The following is a 19,120-nucleotide window of genomic DNA, read 5'->3' on the forward strand; positions in this document are numbered from 1 at the left end:
TTAAATTATCCTTCTTTATATCCGCATCAGCGAGCCGAAGGCCCTGGCAGCCAGGGCTCCTTATTTCGTGTAAAAATAATTTATTGTTTTTCTTCGTTATAAATAAATAAATAAATAAATAAATAAATAAATATTTGTCAGTGCTGGCGTTTTTTTTTATAGGAGAGTGATATCGTTCCGCTAACTTTGCGTGTTAAAATCTGCCATGTAATTTTAAAAAGTAGGAACTAAAAACAATATAAACAATCAAATGCATAAATATTAAGGCAGTGTTATATATATGTAATTGGCGCGTACACCCTTTTTGGGTGTTTGGCCAAGCTCCTTCGATTATTTTTGGCGTGCGTCTTGATGTGGTTCCACAAACAACAGGCAGTAAGCTCACTCCTTAAAGAACTTTCTAGCCAATTTAACTGTATTATGTTGCAGCGGCCGCCGTATCCGAATGGGTTGGTGCGGACTACCATTCGGAATTCACAGAGAGAACGTCGATTCGAATCTCGGTGAAAACTCCAAAATTAAGAAAAACATTTTTCTAATAGCGGTCGCGCCTCGGCAGGCAATGGCAAACCTCCGAGTGTATTTCTGCTATGAAAAAGCTCCTCATAAAAATATCTGCCGTGCGCAGTCGGCTTAAAACTGTAGGTCCCTCCATTTGTGGAACAACATCAAGACGCACACCACAAATAGGAGGAGGAGCTCGGCCAAACTCCCAAAAAGGGTGTACGCGCCAATTATATATATATATATATGTTGCAGCTTCACAGCTTGAGCTGAATATAGCATCCTTTACATTGTGCCGTCTGTCTATGCAATCAATTTTTCAATCAAAAATTTCAAAATTTTTAAAAGTACTATAAAACGGTATGCACTAATGCACGAGACTTAGGAAACTAGCGCCAGCGGTCTAGTAATTCTTTTAACTCTCATATGATTGTGTATGGAATTTTTGTATTTAGAGTAGTGCATAATAAATCATTGCAAAAGTACTTATATTCTTACTCGATACTTTTCAATACTTCCTTTGTTTTTCATGTGAATATTTCTTATCAATTCCTTCATGCAATGATTTGCTGTGGATTTCCATCAGCAACTCAGCTACACAGTTTACATAAATGAATATATAGCAACTGAATGCTTAATAAATTATTAAGGACAGATTTGCCGTTAAGAAGCAACAGTCTACGAGCAAGACGAAGTGATGATAATTGCACGGCTGTCGCTATGAAGTGCATGAGCGGCTTTTTGATTTACAATCCATTATGACAACCATAGAGCAAATCTGTTTTTAATATTTCTTTTATTTTTTTAATGGCAAGTGGAACACAACGACGTGTGATAAGGCAAATCATCTGTCAAGTCAATCCAAATTGTGCGCACATATATCTGTATGTACACATATGTATATATAAGTTGAAAAATTTTTAATTTCTAACAGTTTTTCGAGTTGACTACACATACTGCTTGTTGACTAATAATATGCGGGTTAGGGCTCGGCCTACCTCTTAAATCTAAATTCATTTCTTGCACAATACACTTGCATATATGAAGGCGATCAACTGCAGTGGCAATCAGTCATCTCCGAATCCTCACGGTATGGGCAGATTGTTTATTGTGAAAGAGAAACGGCCACAATACGCCCGCCAGGTAGTAGCTTAACGCAAATTGCTACAGTTGGTCAAAAGTAAAGCTGCAGTAGGTATCCATCCATCCGGCTGTCAACCGTGCAGATTTGATGGTGAATTTACAGCAGTTTGCGAAATCTATGCCACAAATGCGTTAAAAGAGTTCAACCCTACATACACGGAATGCCCCAAAATATATAATATATTATAGTACAGCAACAATTACTATGTAATTGCAGCCGCCCATCATTTAATGCCCGCCTCACCGAGTTGGGTCGAAATGATTGGATTTGCAAATGATTAGAGAGAAAATGCGGAACCAAACGAAATGAAAATGCTCCCCGCCATCTGCATATGTACGAGTATGTGTGCTGTTGTCTGTGCTTTTTTTACGAATTCTTGCGCTGGTACGGCGCCTCTACACACATACATGCATACATAGTTCAAGTGAATTGCCAGCCGAAATTGCTCGAAATGGCTTGTTGTCCAATCATAAATTTGAAAATTTTCATAAAACTGTCATAACAATAATTTTAAATCGCAACAACAACTACCACCACCAAAACAACAATTATGCATATAACTGCGACAACTCAGAAACATTTAGTAACCGCATCAATGAAAGTCCTCAGTCAGCGAAATTACTATGCCGGCGTTTTTCATGTCATTCCAAATCCAAATTGCACTCCAGCAAAATTTTACTTCTGTCAGACGGTACGTCTGCTTGGATACTTTCTGGTCGGCCCGCTGCTGGCTTTTCACCTCTGCTACTGTCTGCTACTGATATGAATAGGACGCGGTCGGTTTTTTCAATGTATGCATAATTTTTGTCGTGGCCGCCTGAAAAAAATTGGAGATTTTTTGAGTGACTCTATTAAAAAAAAAACATGAAAAGGGCAACAAACTCAAATCAGTATAGAGCAAGAAATTGAGGGTTTAAGAGATAAATATGTATGTGAATGCATAAGTATTTAGGTAGGATGAATAATAATAGCTGAAGTATTGTTGAGGTTTGCCTTAACAAGCAGACAAATAAGATAAGTTAACTACTTGATACCAATTCGAATATTCTGAACAATTGATTTCAAATAAATTGGTAATTTATGAAAACCGAAAAGTAAAATTAGCACTGTCTTTAAATACACAGATGAATATTAAATAATTTAAAAAGTAACAAAATATACGTGCATGTTAATAAATCTGGGTTTTTGAAAAATTTATTAATTGAATTCGTAAAATGGACTGAACTAAAAGCTCTCGATAGATTTAGTAAATTTTATATTTTATCTGGCTTATTTTTTATTGAATTACAGTAAATTCTCTCTTTCCGTTTGACACAAACATTCATCCCACATGCATACGTGGGCATACATTCACGTGGCTTCTGTTTCATATCAGCAATCATCAATATGAATAGATACCTTATTACATCCAGTGGCTTTAAATTTACACCTTTTTACGAAACGATTTCATATGACTTTAACAAGATTTTCATTTATAATAGAGTAGAATTTCAAAGATGTTGGTCTCTACTTACTGAAATCCATGCCAATTGGAAGCACTCAAATACAAACGTGTTGCCTCAACTAATTCTCACTCGTCTCTTTTATCTGCATCAGCAAATAAAACTCAGCCCAACTCATATTTGGAGAGTGCTTTCTGCTTTTAGTAGATATTTTCACGCTATTAAGCAGAAATAAAGTATCCATAGAACACTTAGTAAACAAATAAAGAAACTGCTACAAAGCTACTAAAATGTCTACCTCACTGAGAGAAATTTACAAATCGCGCGAGCTCATCTGAACCCAATCTCAGAGAGCACACTTTTCAATACACCAAAACAACTACTCAAAGATTCTGAAAAAGCATCAAAAAGCAAAGCATGCCTGCGATTCTACTCAAAAACAGGAAACTGAAGAGGCAGTCGTCACATACACAATCATTCACTGCGAGAGTATTTATACTTGCACACAAGCCGGGAAGCAGCAGCCATTGAAAGGTACGGCGCGGTGGTGAAAGCGAAATAGCACTGCATGGGTAGCGCAACTGACATACGTAAGAAATATGGAAGAGTGAATGTGTCGGCGAGTGTCATACGTGCTGGCAAAGCTTAAAGCAGAGATGAGCAGCGCAGCAAAACAATGCGTCGCGTACAATGCCTGCTACCGAACCGTCGCTGTGGCTGCTGAGTGTGAAATTGCGGTTTGTTTGTTTTGGTTTTCTTATTGTCAATAAGGCATCTGGTCGATTGGGTGCTGCTGCCCAGAAGAGAGTGAGCAAGGCTGAAGAGTTATTGGAATAATGTGAGCAATTAAGTGGATGAATAAAGACTAAAAGCTACTGCAAAACACATCAGATATAAAAAATTATAATGCGCATATTTAAAAATTATACCCCAAATCTACATATCCAAGAAAAAATAAATTCATGTCTCGTTGCTTATTAACCAGTAAACATCAATAGTACTAGTACTAAATCTTATTATGACTATAAAAGCGCATTTTAAGTGGCTCGTACATTGAGCTCTGGAATCCAATCCACTCAAAACATTCCGCTCTCACACCTTTTAACCTGACAGTTTTACCCTCACCAACTCGGTTCTCTTCCCACTTAGAAAAACAAAGAAAACAAAACCAGAAAACTGCAAATATTTCCAATTAGACTTGCAGCGCAGACCCTCTTATCGTTTACGTCCCTAACAATTGTAACGTAAGCACAGTTCCAATCAGTTGCTGAGCAACTCGACGAATAATCACTCGACTCATTTACGCATCGTTTTGCTTCGTATCAATGGGCCGCCTTCTACGTCTCGGCCCACCATGGCACCGCTGATTTGTGGCGTGAGTATGCGCCCGGTCAGGCGAAGCACAAGCGTAGTAGAGTCGCTGCACTTGAGCGATTTAGTGTCGCAGTAGCGTCACCGCACTTCTGCCCTGTATAGCTGCTGATTCTGTCGCTGTGTTGGAGCGCCGCTGCTGCCGCATACGTGTGCATAGTCATAGCGCGTACAAAGGCGCAGATATTACCAATTACACGAATTTTTATACTCTTTTAAAAATTTCGTTTTATTATAATATTTATTATCGTAGAGCGCAGTAGTGTCTGCGGAGCGTTTAGTGTTTTGTGTTTGCGCTGACTGTGTGTACCCGACGAACAACAGAAGCGTAGCCAAGCGTATACAAAAATACCAGCGAACCAACGACTCCAAGTCGATTTCAAAGTGTACGAGCGAGTGCCGTGAAAGCAAATTTTCGCGTCTTATTGTCTTTTAACTGTTTGTGATTATTACTACAATACGAGCGACAATCGTCAAACGCCATACGCCATCGCCATACACCATAATATATCGTACGTTGAACGCGCTACGTCGTGGATACTAGTTCTTTTTTGCAATATTATTACTATTATTATTATTGTTATTTTTTACGTTATTTTCATTGTTATATGGGCTATGTGCCTTAGAGCCGTGTATTGTACGTTTTGGTTTCTCTGCTGATTGTGTTCACGGAGAAGTTGACAATTTTCGCTTGGAGCAAACCTACAACCGACCAACTCGACACTGCAAGACTTCCTGTCAGCCGAATCGCGGATGATACGCGCGCCAAATAGTTTAAAAATCGTAAAAAGCGCTCTCCAAAGTGGCAATGGCAACATAATAGATAGTAAAATAGGAAATAAAAATATATTTGAAAGTGAAGTAAAGCCAAGCCCGAGCAAAAAGGCGGATTGAAAATGCAAATTAAAAAAATTGTGATAAGTCTTAATAAAAACAGAAGAATACAACGACGCTGAAGAACACATACGTATGTATATGTGTGGGAGTATACGACAAAAAATTATGCAGTAGGCAACAGCATTGCGAGAGTCAAACTGAATGCCCTCACTAGAAACTCCGGCTTTGCCTTCCCAATATGGAACGACTCGTAAATTAACTGTTTGCAATGCCATAAAACATAAACGACAGTTTTAAGTAAAAGTAAACATACAAATGTAAAGCAAAATAAAAACACGCAAGCGACGTACCATCAAACAGAAACAACAACAAGCGGGAAACCAAAAATCAAACCGCCGATCGAGCACTTGGAAAAACATAAAAATTAAATAGTCATAAAAGTAACGCACTTGTAATTACATGCCATAAAAACAAAAACCACACAAGAAACACCACAACACCAACAATGGTGCAGCGTTTGCAAATGCAACAAGAACGGAAGAAGCTGCAGATACCTGCGAATGGAAGCCCAAGAAGGCAGCTGGATATTTACTCAGTAAGTCCATCAGTTAAAAAGACACTTGCGCTACACAAAATATTTGTCAAAATATGGTTTGCTGACAAATTTCTGGCAAATTCAGAAAGCAATTTCTTTTCCTACAAATAATCAAAGAAATATGTCTGACAATCTGACTACATGCATACGTGCATGTGTATATGAGTTGAACCAAAGTACATGCCTGGCAATTTAATTAATTTAATAAAATATACGCTGCGTAGACTCCAAAGAAAACTTAAAAGAGAACAGGAACAATTAAAAATAAAAAAAAAACACAGGAAAAACACCTTCTGTATGTGCCCGTCAAGTACGTGGCCACCTTTAGTTATGTACATACATATACATATGAATGAATGCAAGTATATATTAAGTATACACACGCACATACACATATATAAATGTGGCCAATTGTCGCAAAAGCATTTTGGCTGATTTAAATTAAATAGTTTTTTAAACACCGCACTTAAATGCCAACATAGATAGTTAGTAAAATCGACAAACATATAAGTATGTAATGCAAATAGAAGATGCAGACGAAAATATGGACTTCGATCGTGCCCAAGTGTACGCATTTGTTATTGGTGAATGCGAACTCTGTAAAAGTTTCACGGTGTCGTAAGTTGGTTGGTTGTTGTTCACGAACACTAAAAACACACAACAGCAGCAGCAGCATCTACAATAATGCAGTCTCAAAGCCAAAAACCAGATTATTGAAAATACCGTTAGTAACAAATAATAATAATAATAATAATAGTAATAACCAATGTATGGTAAACCAAAAGTGAAAAAGTGTTGATTCCGCCGCATTTATTTAAAGGTGGAAAATGTGCCGACGGCACTTGAGCTGTGATGGTGCGATAGTGTTTTGTGTTTTACTTTATTTTGTTTGAGAATGAAAAAATTATGTATTCAATTTTCAATTAATTTTTTGATTTTTTATACCCAGTGTTTCCACGACACGGCCAATAGGCAACACTGTCATTCCATTAAATACGCAAACACTAATAATTGTGCACAAAAACAAAAACAAAAAAAAAACAGAAACAAAAATAACCGCACGAAAAAATTAACCAGTTTTATTCCAAATCAAAAGGATACAAAAATTAATAATTTCACCAACTTTGAAGATAAAAAAATGTTATAAAATAATTATATGCGTGGTCGAAAGGCATACATATAATCTCAATTAAAAAGGTAAACACATTTTAAGATTATGCTCAGTTATCCACATTCTTGTAGTTGAATCCCGATCAGAGAAATATCACTTCTTTTCTGTTCCTTTTTTGTCTCTCTTCTTCCAATTGAATGCAGTAGTATTGGCTGCTTTCAATCCCATCCCTAAATAATGCCTGTCATTTGCCCTGGATGTCATTTTACACTAACAACTATTCTCGAATCGGTGCCAGTACCTGTGCGCACTGCTTCGACATGAAGCATTCATATTTATTTTCCACTAACACATTTACTTTCAAGCGGCCGACACTAACCGGTGGCCATATCTCTTTTCCATGTTCTTTTTTGGATTCCCATCCGTGCGAATGTGGTTTACTATCTATACAAATTTGTCCGTCGACTGCATATTGCCTGAGAGATATTGAAATTCAAAATAGCATATAATTTATTAAATCTTTTTGATAAAATACTAAAACGAACTAAGGAACTAAGAAAGTAAAATCTGTTTGTTTAGCTGTCTGTGTCACATGAGAGTGCTTTTTGAATGCAGCAATCGGAAAAAGTAAAGACAGATGACATTTCCGACGGCTTTGAAATTAGAAATGCATTGGCTACTGGCCAGAATTTTTTGTTTGGAAATAAATTGAACATAAATTATTTACGATTTGGATCAGCATACCTATATATTTATATATTGACTGCAAATTAACTTTAACAAATTAACGTAAATTCAATGGAAACTATCGAGTGAATACTGAATAAGAATAGATCTTTAAAATCATCCCTTCTTTTTTTGTTTTTGAAGGACGCATGTGTATTACAAAAACTTCAACAGTTAGGAGGAAAATATAATTTCAACTAAAAAAAAAAATACATTTATCACACGGCATCTATGAAAAACAATTTAAATACCTCGTATTTGAATTCCGTCATATTTGCGTGAAATATATCGGCTTAAAAATATATCATTGCCATATTAGGGCTTAGGCTAAAATAATTCCTCTTTAAACCTCTAATTAAGTTACATTTTGCATTGACAAAAATTGTTTACTTAAAGTAGATGTAATTGAAAGTATAAAAATTCTTTTTTTCACCTCAATATATTAATCAGCATAGATATACAAATATATCTCTTTCCTACATTTTTTATTTCCAATTTGAATGGAATGTAGCTTTAAACGAGAAAAATATTTAGAGTTTTGGTAGTTTTCTTGTAGTTTTAACCTTTTGAGCAGATCTGCATTGATAAAGTAAAGAAAATCATAGAAAAAGTGTTGTACTAACAAGTGGACTTTGTACTCGCACTTCAACGCCAATTATTATTTACGCTGGAGCATTGAACTCTAAGAGTATAAAAGCCGCATAACTTTAGTCATTTGACTTTGTAGAGTATGAACCATTCATAATTTAGTTTACTTTATCAGCTATTTTCTCCAAGGCAATAATCATAGTAATATTAATTTAAACCCCAGCTGATAGAGGTAAATCAATTTTTATTAATTAGCCATAGAAAGATGTTTTCTAAAAGGTCTTCATAATCAATTTGTTTTACTCTGGTAGGTACATAAATATTCGTATATTTTTCGCAGTACTTATAGCAAGAGTTTGTTATACACTTTTACTCATTTGTATATAAATATTAGCTGGTATGTAATATTGGCTGGCTTAGGCAAAAGGAATAATAATTATCAGCACAATGTTAATCATATTTTAGCTGAAAATCTCAAATACAACCTTGAACTTTACTTTGACCGATTCGCATCTGCTGAAATCTGAATTTTTCGAAAGTTTTATCTTTCCTATTTTTGCGATATTGTCAAAAATCTGTTGCTCACAGTTCGTAGCCGCAGTTGAATGCACTCACGTCAACAAAATTTGTAATTCCACACACACCAATTTTATTTTGTTGTTATTTCGATTACTTATATTTTAATTTATGGGAATTTCAAATTCGGTAAACATAATTTCAAGTCAGAAGTAGCAAGTTCGTGTAAATCGCAACAAATTCGTAAATCAACAAACTTTCCATAATTTTTAAAAGAGCTCAAAACGAGTAACGACATTCGATAGCAGACGAAAGCGTTTGCCTTAAACGATCTGTAAAAATATACAAATTTTGAGAAGAGAGGCTCGAGGCTCCAAAAGAATGTGCAATGTCAAAATTTGTTTTCGATAGTATGCTACCGAAGTACCCACAGTTTCAGCCATTTATCAGTTCACATTTAACTTCAACATCACAAAATTCGTCATCAGCAGCTGTTGCCGCCGCTTTAGCCGCCGCCGCAGCCTCCTCATCATCGTCCGTCAATAGCCTCAGCAGCGGCCTCAGCCACAATAACGGTATTAGTACTAGCAATCACATCAACGGCAATCACATCTCTTCTGTAGCCGTCCACTCATCGTCGCTGTCGCCTTCATCGTCCAGCGTGAATATCAACAGCAGCCATTTAAATCAGTCGTCCAATTCGCCGGTGTCCTCGTCCTCCCCATCGTCCACCACTTTTGGAGCGCTTACACCACAACAACAACAACATCAATTGCAACAACACCATCACCACCACCAGCAACAGCAACAACAACAGCATCATAGTCAATACTCACTGTCGGCCGCATTACAATTGCAGCAACAACAGCAACAGTTGCATATTAATAAATTAGCCGCCGCTGCTGCAGCGGTCAGCTCTCAAAGCGGAAACGGTCTGGGACATAGCCATAGTATTCAACAGCAACAACAATTGGCACAACAACAGCTCTTGCTCACACCACCTTCAGCTACTAATTCGCAGACCGGCGACAGCAGTTGCTCGCCCACACCGTCGGCCGCATCGTCCTCGCTGCATCGCAGCGTCAACGACCACTCACCCACCTCTGCATCCGCCGCCGCCGCTGCCGCGTCCGCAGCAGCCGCCAGCACAGTAGCTGCCGCAGCAGCCGCCGCCGCTGCTGCTTCCTCGTTTGCCATACCAACCAGCAAAATGTATCCCTACGTGTCAAACCATCCCACATCGCACGGCATTTCCGGCATGCCGGGCTTTTCTGGACTAGAGGACAAATCATGCAGGTGAGTCTTCATAGCAGATAACAATCAGGTCTCCGGCAAGCAAAAATGCAAAAAATTAACATTGGCACTGGGAAAATTCTGTAAAAATAATTAGGCTCCAATTAAGAGAAAAGTTTCGTCTTCAAACATTAATCCAGACTGAGACTGGATGGATTTAAAAAAAGTACAAAGAGTAGCTTTCGCTTTAAATTTGAGACTATTTCACGAGTGGAGTCGAATATTTTATTGCTAATGTGGAACTAAGCGATGTATACGGAAACGGTTTCTTCTTAAAACTATTGAATCTCTTATACATATATTTTATTTTATTGAAAAAAGTTACTGCTAAAAGTGGATTTTTTTATTTTTTCAAATAATATCGTATATTTCTTCAGTCAAATAATAGCTGTTGGAAAATTACTTAATTTTTCTGAAAAAATAAAAGGATTGGCTAAATATGGTAACAAAAAGGCAACAATCAACTAAACCTGGCTTCTAAATTTAAATAATAGGTATATAATTTATTGGTATTCAAACAGCGAGTCATGAAAGCAGCCGGAATGATAGTAACTCTTCTGCCAATATATACAGTAACTTGATTTTGACTGTTCTAGCTTTAAAATTTTGCGTCTTACAGAGCCACTTCTTGTTCTCGTGGAATTTCTTTCAAAATTATCACGAGAACAGAAGTGTTCATTATAGCAAGACTACTGTTAAATAAATGGGATAATGCGATACAGATTTAATAATTTGATTATTGGAAATTATTGAATTATTTTATTTATTGAAAACTCGTTTAACCCAACGTATTGATATGTGCAATACGCTACTCAACCGGAGCAAAATAAAAACTTGTTTACCAAAAAACGTCCTATTAAGTCATCCATTTTGATGAGAAAATATGTTACTAAGCCTCAAAAGCGCACATTTTTTTCCGTTGGAATCAGGCAGATTACAGCGAAAGCCCGTTAAAAAAGATCCAATGCTGAGAAAGCTCGTTCAAATCTAACCTCCGTCCAGGTACTGAATGGACAGCAAAAGCAAGTTTTCAGAACCATATGAATTAGTATTTTTTGGTGTACCAATACTCAATTAAATTCGCACCAATATCGACTTGCTTTCTTGAAGGGACATAATCCCGTAAAAGGCTTTTTGGAATTCATAAGACAGATTCCTCATTGGATTATGAATTCGCCAAATTAAATTCAAGTAAATCGGAATCGGGATTAAATGTAGTGGAAAAAGAATTGCTAAGAATATTTAAATAGCAATAGATGGTTAGAAAATCATTTAAAACTTTCTTTTTTAAGTACTGCACGCTACGAACTTGTTCTTTGAAATGATTTATGGCGGTTTCCGTCTTCTCCTTCTGAATAACTCGTTTTAATCTTAGATCCAAAAATAACGTCGCATTCATAATTTCATTCTTAAGCAGCGGAATATATATATATATATAATTGGCGCTACACCCTTTTTGGGTGTTTGGCCACGCTCCTCCTCCTATTTGTGGTGTGCGTCTTGATGTTGTTCCACAAATGGAGGGACCTACAGTTTCAAGACGACTCCGAACGGCAGATATTTTTGTGAGGAGCTTTTTCATGGCAGAAATACACTCGGTGGTTTGCTATTGCCTGCCGAGGAGCGACCGCTATTAGAAAAATGTTTTTATTAATTTTGCTTTCACCGAGATTCGAACCAACGTTCTCTCTGTGAATTGCGAATGGTAATCACACACCAACCCATTCGGCTATGGCGGCCCCCTGCGGAATAAAACCTTTAATTAATCACGCTTTCTGTGTTTTTGAGCTGAAGTGTCATCTCCAGCCAATTTTTATAAAAGTTACCCAATAGCAATTGACTCCCTTGTAATTTTAAAGTCAACGAGAGAATTAATGCCAACACTGCCACAATGTTTTCTACTAAATTCTCAGATAATTTGAACTACATTGATTTTTTACCAAAAGTACATGAAAGGGAATCACACTGTAGCTAGTTTTTGTCTCGCTTGTTGAGTCGGGTAGACGCATTGCCAACAAATTACATATTTTTTTAAATCGAAAAGTCAAGTTTGGCGCCAAATTATCCTGAAGGATTTTTGGATTGGCTACTTTTATTTTTAAAAATTATAGTCTAATTTTGACCGTGATTTTGTGCCTGAAAAAATAAAAGTCTACCTTTAACAGTTTATATTGGACTTTTTGAAAAAAGTTAAAAAAAGCATGTAGAATTCTTATATTGCATCGAACATTTTTGTCTACAATATTTTTGTCCTCGATTTTTTTTAATAATATGATAACTGCTACTTTTCATCCTTCATATTACTTGTTAGTTATTGCAAAACCAATTTTTACTGGTATTTTTTTAATTTCACCATAAGCGACTTTCTTTTCTAGAAGATAGTCTATGACTAGATAAAAGGGGAATGTGATTTTAAGTTTTTAATGCTCATCTGTAAATCGATTATTTTTGATTAAGAAATGCTTGCGGATTTCTCTTAATCTGAACTGAAAAGGAATATATAAATATACTTATTACAAATGCCAATTAATCATTTGAGTTCAAATTTTACCCGCTCAATAAGCATGTGTGGATGTAGTAATTTAATTAGTTAATACTCATATTTGAATAATTTTAATGTAAAAACAATAGCTAATTGGCATTTTCACCTTTCATAGTGGCACCGTTCCGTATCCGTTTAAAGCCGACCAACACCACTGAGCAATTGCTCGCTTACACCTCATGGAAGGGCAGATAGATATTTAAAAGCAATTTCTTCAACAGAACATATGGGCTTTGATACCTGCATTAAAAACATATTACAAAAACTGAAAGTTTCTACAATGTTTGAACGAACCAAATTTAGGAAATATTTGGCCAAAGCTCGGTTTTTTTCGAAGCCGAACAGAACTGAGTTTCCGTGGCCGAACACGGCCGAAGCCGTAGGCGAAGTACGGTCGTTCTACCATATTGAGTCTAGAAAGTGCACCTATTTTGCTTTACCTGAGGCAAATGCAAACCTGAAGTTAACGCTCTTGCCACTAAAACACTAAATGAAAGTTCGCTGTTTATAAATGAATGTGCTTGTGTGAAATTGACGGCCTTTAATAGATCAAAAGACAACACGTATGCACATTTAAAAACATATACATTTTTAAAAAAAAGTTTATGGCATAGTTAAATTCTTTGACTTTAGCAAACTTGTTTCTAACTCTCCGATTATCGATTTCAAAAATTAAGCTTCCTCTTTTAGAGTTCAAAAACTTGATATCGTTGCTTCTTGCGACTGACTGGTAATACTGACCAGTAGGGCGGGTCGACTTAAAAATCGCTCATTGTTCTGTGAAAATCGAATTCTAGGGATCAAAATAAGAAACTTCGCCGAAGGAACCATACCTCTAAAACAAATTCTGATGTCCCCCTATTTAGGTCGAACGAAAAATCCTAATTTGACCCATTTAGAGTGCTCCAATCGAGTCCAAATGTATGACCGACCCCCACTAACTTTGGACGGCCGATCCACCCATGCGAATCATTTCAAAATATCACCATTTTTGGCCTTTACATGAGAAAATAAACTAAAAAGTTCGACACAAATTGGGGGACATCAGAATTCGTTTTAGAGGTATGGTTCCTTCGGCAAAGTTTCTTACTTTGATCCCTAGAATATGATTTTCACAGAGCAATGGGCGATTTTTTTGCCTCCTCACAAATCGACCCGGCTTACTGACCAGGTATCCATCAGACCTTCGGCAACTAATATAAATTATTTTTAAATATCACATCACTGGTTACGTCAAAGCCGCCGATGAGCTAAAATACTTTAAGATTATTGGCTTCAATATCCGTTCTGGTATTTATTATTTTTCAAACCAAAACTTACGAAAATAATTGTTGTAAGAAGAAATGATAACATATCGCCGATTTCCGTAAATAGGGTTTAGATTTGTAACTTCTTCGAAAACATTTTTAATTTTGATAGACTTCTGGCACAAGGTTTGATAAAAATGATCCTGCTAAAGTATGTTCAAACTGATAATCTCTAAAACAAATTAGTACATTAGTCTTTAAAATTACACAAAACAACATATTTCTGTTGAATTTTTTCGTTAAGTTAAGTTAACGTTATACGATGGCACTCAACAAACTCCAACTAAATTAAGTGTGGTTATTCAGATAGTCCGAAAATCTCATAGAAAACTTACCGTAGACTTCATCCCTTCTTATCCTTGTACTCCTCACTCATATCGTCTCCTTAGTATAACAATAGCCTATGTGCTCATAGGCTATTGTTTTTTTATTGAATTTTTGGATTCTACATCGTCGATTTTATATGTGGTTGAAATTTTGTTAAATTCAAGTTCCACAAAGTGGGTCAAAACGTCAGTCAAAAAATAATAAATATTTTCAGACATAATGAGATTTGAGTGAGAGCTACTTTCGACAAAAAGTTTGAAATTCATTTTCTCAAAACATCAAAAAATGTATAGGCTATTTTAATACTAAAGCGACGATATATGTACATTCCATTATCGTAAGTTTGTCCATAGCATTCCGCCAAGGGTCATATAACACGTTTCCATAGTCTCATAAATTAAAACAGCAATCGCTTTGTCTGTAAGAGGTGACAAAAAAAAAAAACACATATGTATACCAACTAATGCTCAACTTGTGTTGCTAAGCCTGAATAAATATAGTAAAAGCTTAGAAATATAAAAATATTAAATAAAATTATTTTGATAATTTTTCTGTCTCTACCGAGCTGAGGAAGAACGTTTTTAGTCTTCTCATTTGGGGCATAGTCGAACTATTTGAGTATGGTGGCCGCCGCAGCCAAATGCGTTGGTGCTTGAATACTATTCGGAAGTGAGCAGGTTCGAGACCCCGGGTACGAAAGCCCAAATGTTATAAAAAGTTGTTTCTAATAGCCGTCCCAACAAAAATATTTTAAGTTCAATCCAACCTTATTTAAAGATTGTTCTTGGATTTCATTTTTTGTCGGTAGGCATCGTTGGAGCACGGGGATTCGGAACACTTCCTCCTTCGTAAAGAGCTTAGAACACACATGATTGTGCTATGTAGAGTGGTAATTCTGTGTTTTGCTGCTCAACATTTTTAAGTAAAAGAAATAAAGAAACTTGTTTGTTTTTTCTGCGAAATCCATTGAATTAATCGTCGGTTACTGCAAATTAAGGGCTAAATGAGTGATATAAACGTGGTGATACAATCCCCAAAAAACTTCACTGCTAAAACCTCCCGTTTTTTGCTGTTTTTTGACTAGATAATATTTTTATTTTCCAACCATATTTTTAAAGTCAAGAAGGAAACGAAAAATAATAGTCTATAAAAAACAGAACAATTCGAAGAAAAAAAATCAAACAAGTTTCTTTATTTCTTTTACTTCAAATGAGTCAAATTCAATATTCAGAAGTACTAGAACACGGGGAGAATAGCTCTACAACGAACTATTGGTTTATGTGCACCTGAAGAAATAATCGAGGAAATGATGATTGGCAAAGAAATATGGAATACCGTCGCAAATTTTTTTGAGGAAAACGTAAAAATAGGCGTGAAATGCAAACTTATGCTAAAGACCTAAGCGTATGTTTTTCAAACACTCAAGCGACTTCAAACAAGCGACCCTGAAGACGAACTAAATTTCTTAATTTTTATTATCACTTTAGACCTGACTATTTATATTTTTAATATTAAAAAATTTACTGATAATACTCATAAAAATACCTAGAAATAAGCACACATTTTATGAAACTTAAATTTATTATTGAAAAATGTAAAATCTACGGAACGAAAAAAGTATAAGACCAATGCTATTATAACAGGTGGCGCAAAATTAATCAATTATGGAAAGATTTATAATATTTGCAAACATCGTCCTACGGCAATCATATTTGACACTTGTGTGCTAGACAGCTGCAGCATACAAACAGGCAAGCAATGGAACACGTAAGGGTCAAAATAAAGATTTACGTCATTCAAAATATTTTTTTTTTTTTAGTAAAAAGTTGAATGGTTAATTTTGCGCCACCCGATTAATGAAAATAAACAACTAAAATTCCTGTGCTAAGTTTGTAATTTGGAGCTAAGTAATTTGTGTTGATCCTTCTTGTGGAAGTCGTCGAGGCACCGATTTTGATTAAGTTTTTTTATAATATTTTGATACATTTTTGACCATCCTGCAATAATCGCACTTCTAAGGGGTTTAGCGCTATCAAACTGTCTTGCGTTTTTGGCAACTGATTGGAAAAGTGTTGCCAATACATTTTCGATTGGGTTAAGGTCCAGTCTGCAGTCAGGCCATTCTAAAATTGATAATTTTTTCGCTTCCAAAAACTCTTTTCTTTGTTTCGAAAGTATGAACAGCTGCGTTGCCCTCAAGTTTGTCCTACTCGTCGAAATTATCATCAAAATATTTAATATGTACTTCGTCTAGTTTATATTCGTGACACCATTAATTTTGGTGGGTAGGAAATATATAGGCCTTTTGCTTTTGTCACTAATGGCTGCCCAAACCATCACAAAACCTCTCCGAATTTAAGTGACATTCTCTCCTCCGTTTTCTTCCGTTAATCATGCCAATACATTTGGGAACCATCTCATCCATCTAACATAGATTGAAAATTTCATCGGAACAAATTACTTTTTCCACAAATCTTCTCAACATTGGTACTTTTCTGCCAATATCAATTTGTGCCAAAGGCTGTTTGTGTCGTGTGGTTAACTTAAGTTTGAATATTTTTTTTACATATTATAGATTAGAATCCGCTTGCGGTAGTAACTTCTAAATTAAGGATGTGTTTAATTCCCTTAGGGCTATTTGATTTATTTATTGCTAAACGTTTGATGCCCCGAACATCTCGACGGTAAAAACTATCATAATGAATACAGTGTAAAATGTGATTGCTGCAGTGTAACTTAAATTGGCCGTCGGCACGTGTTCTTTTTGTTTAAATCCAAAAGGCAAAATTTTCCCCTTAGTTTCTCATCAAAAGAAAGGATTTTTTCAGGCGCCGCAAAGATTTTAATTTTTAACGACCACCCTAATGTATATACATATATCATAATCAACTTGGCCTTATAATTTTTTCGGTGTATACTATGTGCGCATTTAATACAAATCGTGAATGCTTCATAAGATAGCAGCTAACAAAGTAAAGCCTCCTTTACGCTGCACTACCAACTCCTCATGTCAATAGATTCCGACCATACAGTAGAAAAGTTTTCCCATAGTTTCAGCATAACCTCCAAGTCACATAGATTTTGTGCGTCTTAACACTATTCACAAGATCGTTGGAGACCTCTTCTATGGACTTATAAATGTATATAAAAGACACAAACACTGATATTAAGTTATATAATTTCCAATTAAAACAGTTGCAATCACTGTAACGACCATCTAAATCATGCGATTTCACGCACAATACAAAGCAAAATGGTCACGTCTCATCCACACGCTAGACTTACATCCAACAACACCAGAAACTAACAACAAATTAGAGCACACATGCTGAACACTTAGTTGCTTGCCCACTACCAATCTCACATTCTTGCATATCACCACCTTTCAGTCAACAGTGAGTAGCCCATAAGAATCATAACAATGTGCAATGGTATGATTAGCAATTGAAGCTAATTTGTAGGCACACCACTGCCTCACCTCGAAAGTGTGGGTACAATGCGGTGGTCAGTTGCCAATAGCCACGGCGGGTAACACTTAGTTGACCATAACCAAATGCTCAATCACTGCTACCTTTTTAAAGAATAAATGAGGCTGAAAAGAAAATTTCGTACATTGACCTTCGCACATTTGCATACGCATACGTCCAAACATTCAATAACGTAAAACTCTCGACTTTAAGACCCTTCGACCAACTGTGCCCTAATAAAGAGAAATAATCCTCAAATTGGTGTGTAATTGGCTTACAAACGTTTAGTTTAACTGAAATGACTTCCGAAAATGTCGCAAGACTATGGGTAGAAAGTCATTAGCAGCACTTAAAATCACAGTGCCGAGTTTTGCATTTTTTGTGAATTGCCTGGAGGTAAATCCATTAAAATATTGTTCAATTTTGCAAATTTTCGAACTTTTTCTTCTCAGCAGGTACACAGACAGCATCATGAATAGTTATCAGTCAATGAGTGCGCCGGCCTCGGCGTCCAGTTTTGCGCAATTCTATCAACATGCCGCTGCTGCAACGGCCGCCTCTGCAGGTGCCGTTGGCGTTGACTCGCTCGGCAATGCATGTACGCAGCCATCATCGGGCGTTTTGTCCACTGGAGGAGCCGGTCAAAGTATTGCCGATTTGCCAAGATACCCTTGGATGACATTAACGGGTGAGTTTTTTGGTTTCAAATACGTATTCCACTTAATTAAATAACATTTTTAAAAGATACTGGGAACTATAAACAATATTGAAAGCATGTTAGGTTACTGCTATAAAGCAAATTACGAAGATTCTCGACGGTTCACGGGTTGAAGAAAAAATTCTAAAGTAGTTTGAACCTTATTAAAACATTAAAATTTTCAAAATATTTGCATGGCATTTGGATAACTTTTACTAAACAATTTCCACGGAAAATATTAAGATAAATGGGAATTTGAATTAAAATATTGAAATAATATTGTAGATAATAGATAATGTACAAAACTTTCATATATAAACACAAGTAAGTATCTAAGAAAGTCTGTATGTATGAATGTGAGTACGTACAGGTACATGAATATTCAATGCATGGAAGTTTATTTCTCTAAACAACGAAATAAACAAAATGACAATGAACTACTGCTCCATTCCGCCTACGAGGTATATTTAATAAATCTAAGCCAATTGGCTCATAGATGAACTATCGCTAAGCAAAGTTAAATAAAAAATTAAATTCAACACAGTTTCCAGTTCCAAAATATTTGAATTTTATTTTTTATCAAAACGTATAAAACATATACGAATGTATAAAAAACTCCCAGAGAGCAATCGTATCTTAATCGCTCGTGTTTT

General features: G+C 36.0%; 1 protein-coding gene across 4 annotated transcripts in view; it reads left to right on the forward strand.

Annotated features, from left to right (window-relative positions):
- The first annotated feature begins 2,901 nt into the window (after positions 1 to 2,901).
- Positions 2,902 to 19,120, forward strand: part of LOC128871929 (homeobox protein abdominal-A) — an 87,196-nt gene continuing 70,977 nt past the window's right edge. Inside the window, exons 1-4 of one of the 4 annotated variants that reach the window (XM_054114111.1) lie at positions 2,902 to 4,973; positions 6,714 to 6,748; positions 6,843 to 10,130; positions 18,223 to 18,458. In XM_054114111.1, coding sequence (XP_053970086.1) covers positions 9,223 to 10,130; positions 18,223 to 18,458 — 1,144 coding nt within the window. In that variant the 5' untranslated portion in view covers positions 2,902 to 4,973; positions 6,714 to 6,748; positions 6,843 to 9,222. The remainder of the gene's footprint in view (positions 4,974 to 6,713; positions 6,749 to 6,842; positions 10,131 to 18,222; positions 18,459 to 19,120) is intronic. The other 3 variants (XM_054114110.1, XM_054114113.1, XM_054114112.1) reach the window with 3 other exon arrangements.

This window comes from Anastrepha ludens, chromosome 2, assembly GCF_028408465.1.
Source record: "Anastrepha ludens isolate Willacy chromosome 2, idAnaLude1.1, whole genome shotgun sequence".
NCBI classification, from domain to species: domain Eukaryota; kingdom Metazoa; phylum Arthropoda; class Insecta; order Diptera; family Tephritidae; genus Anastrepha; species Anastrepha ludens.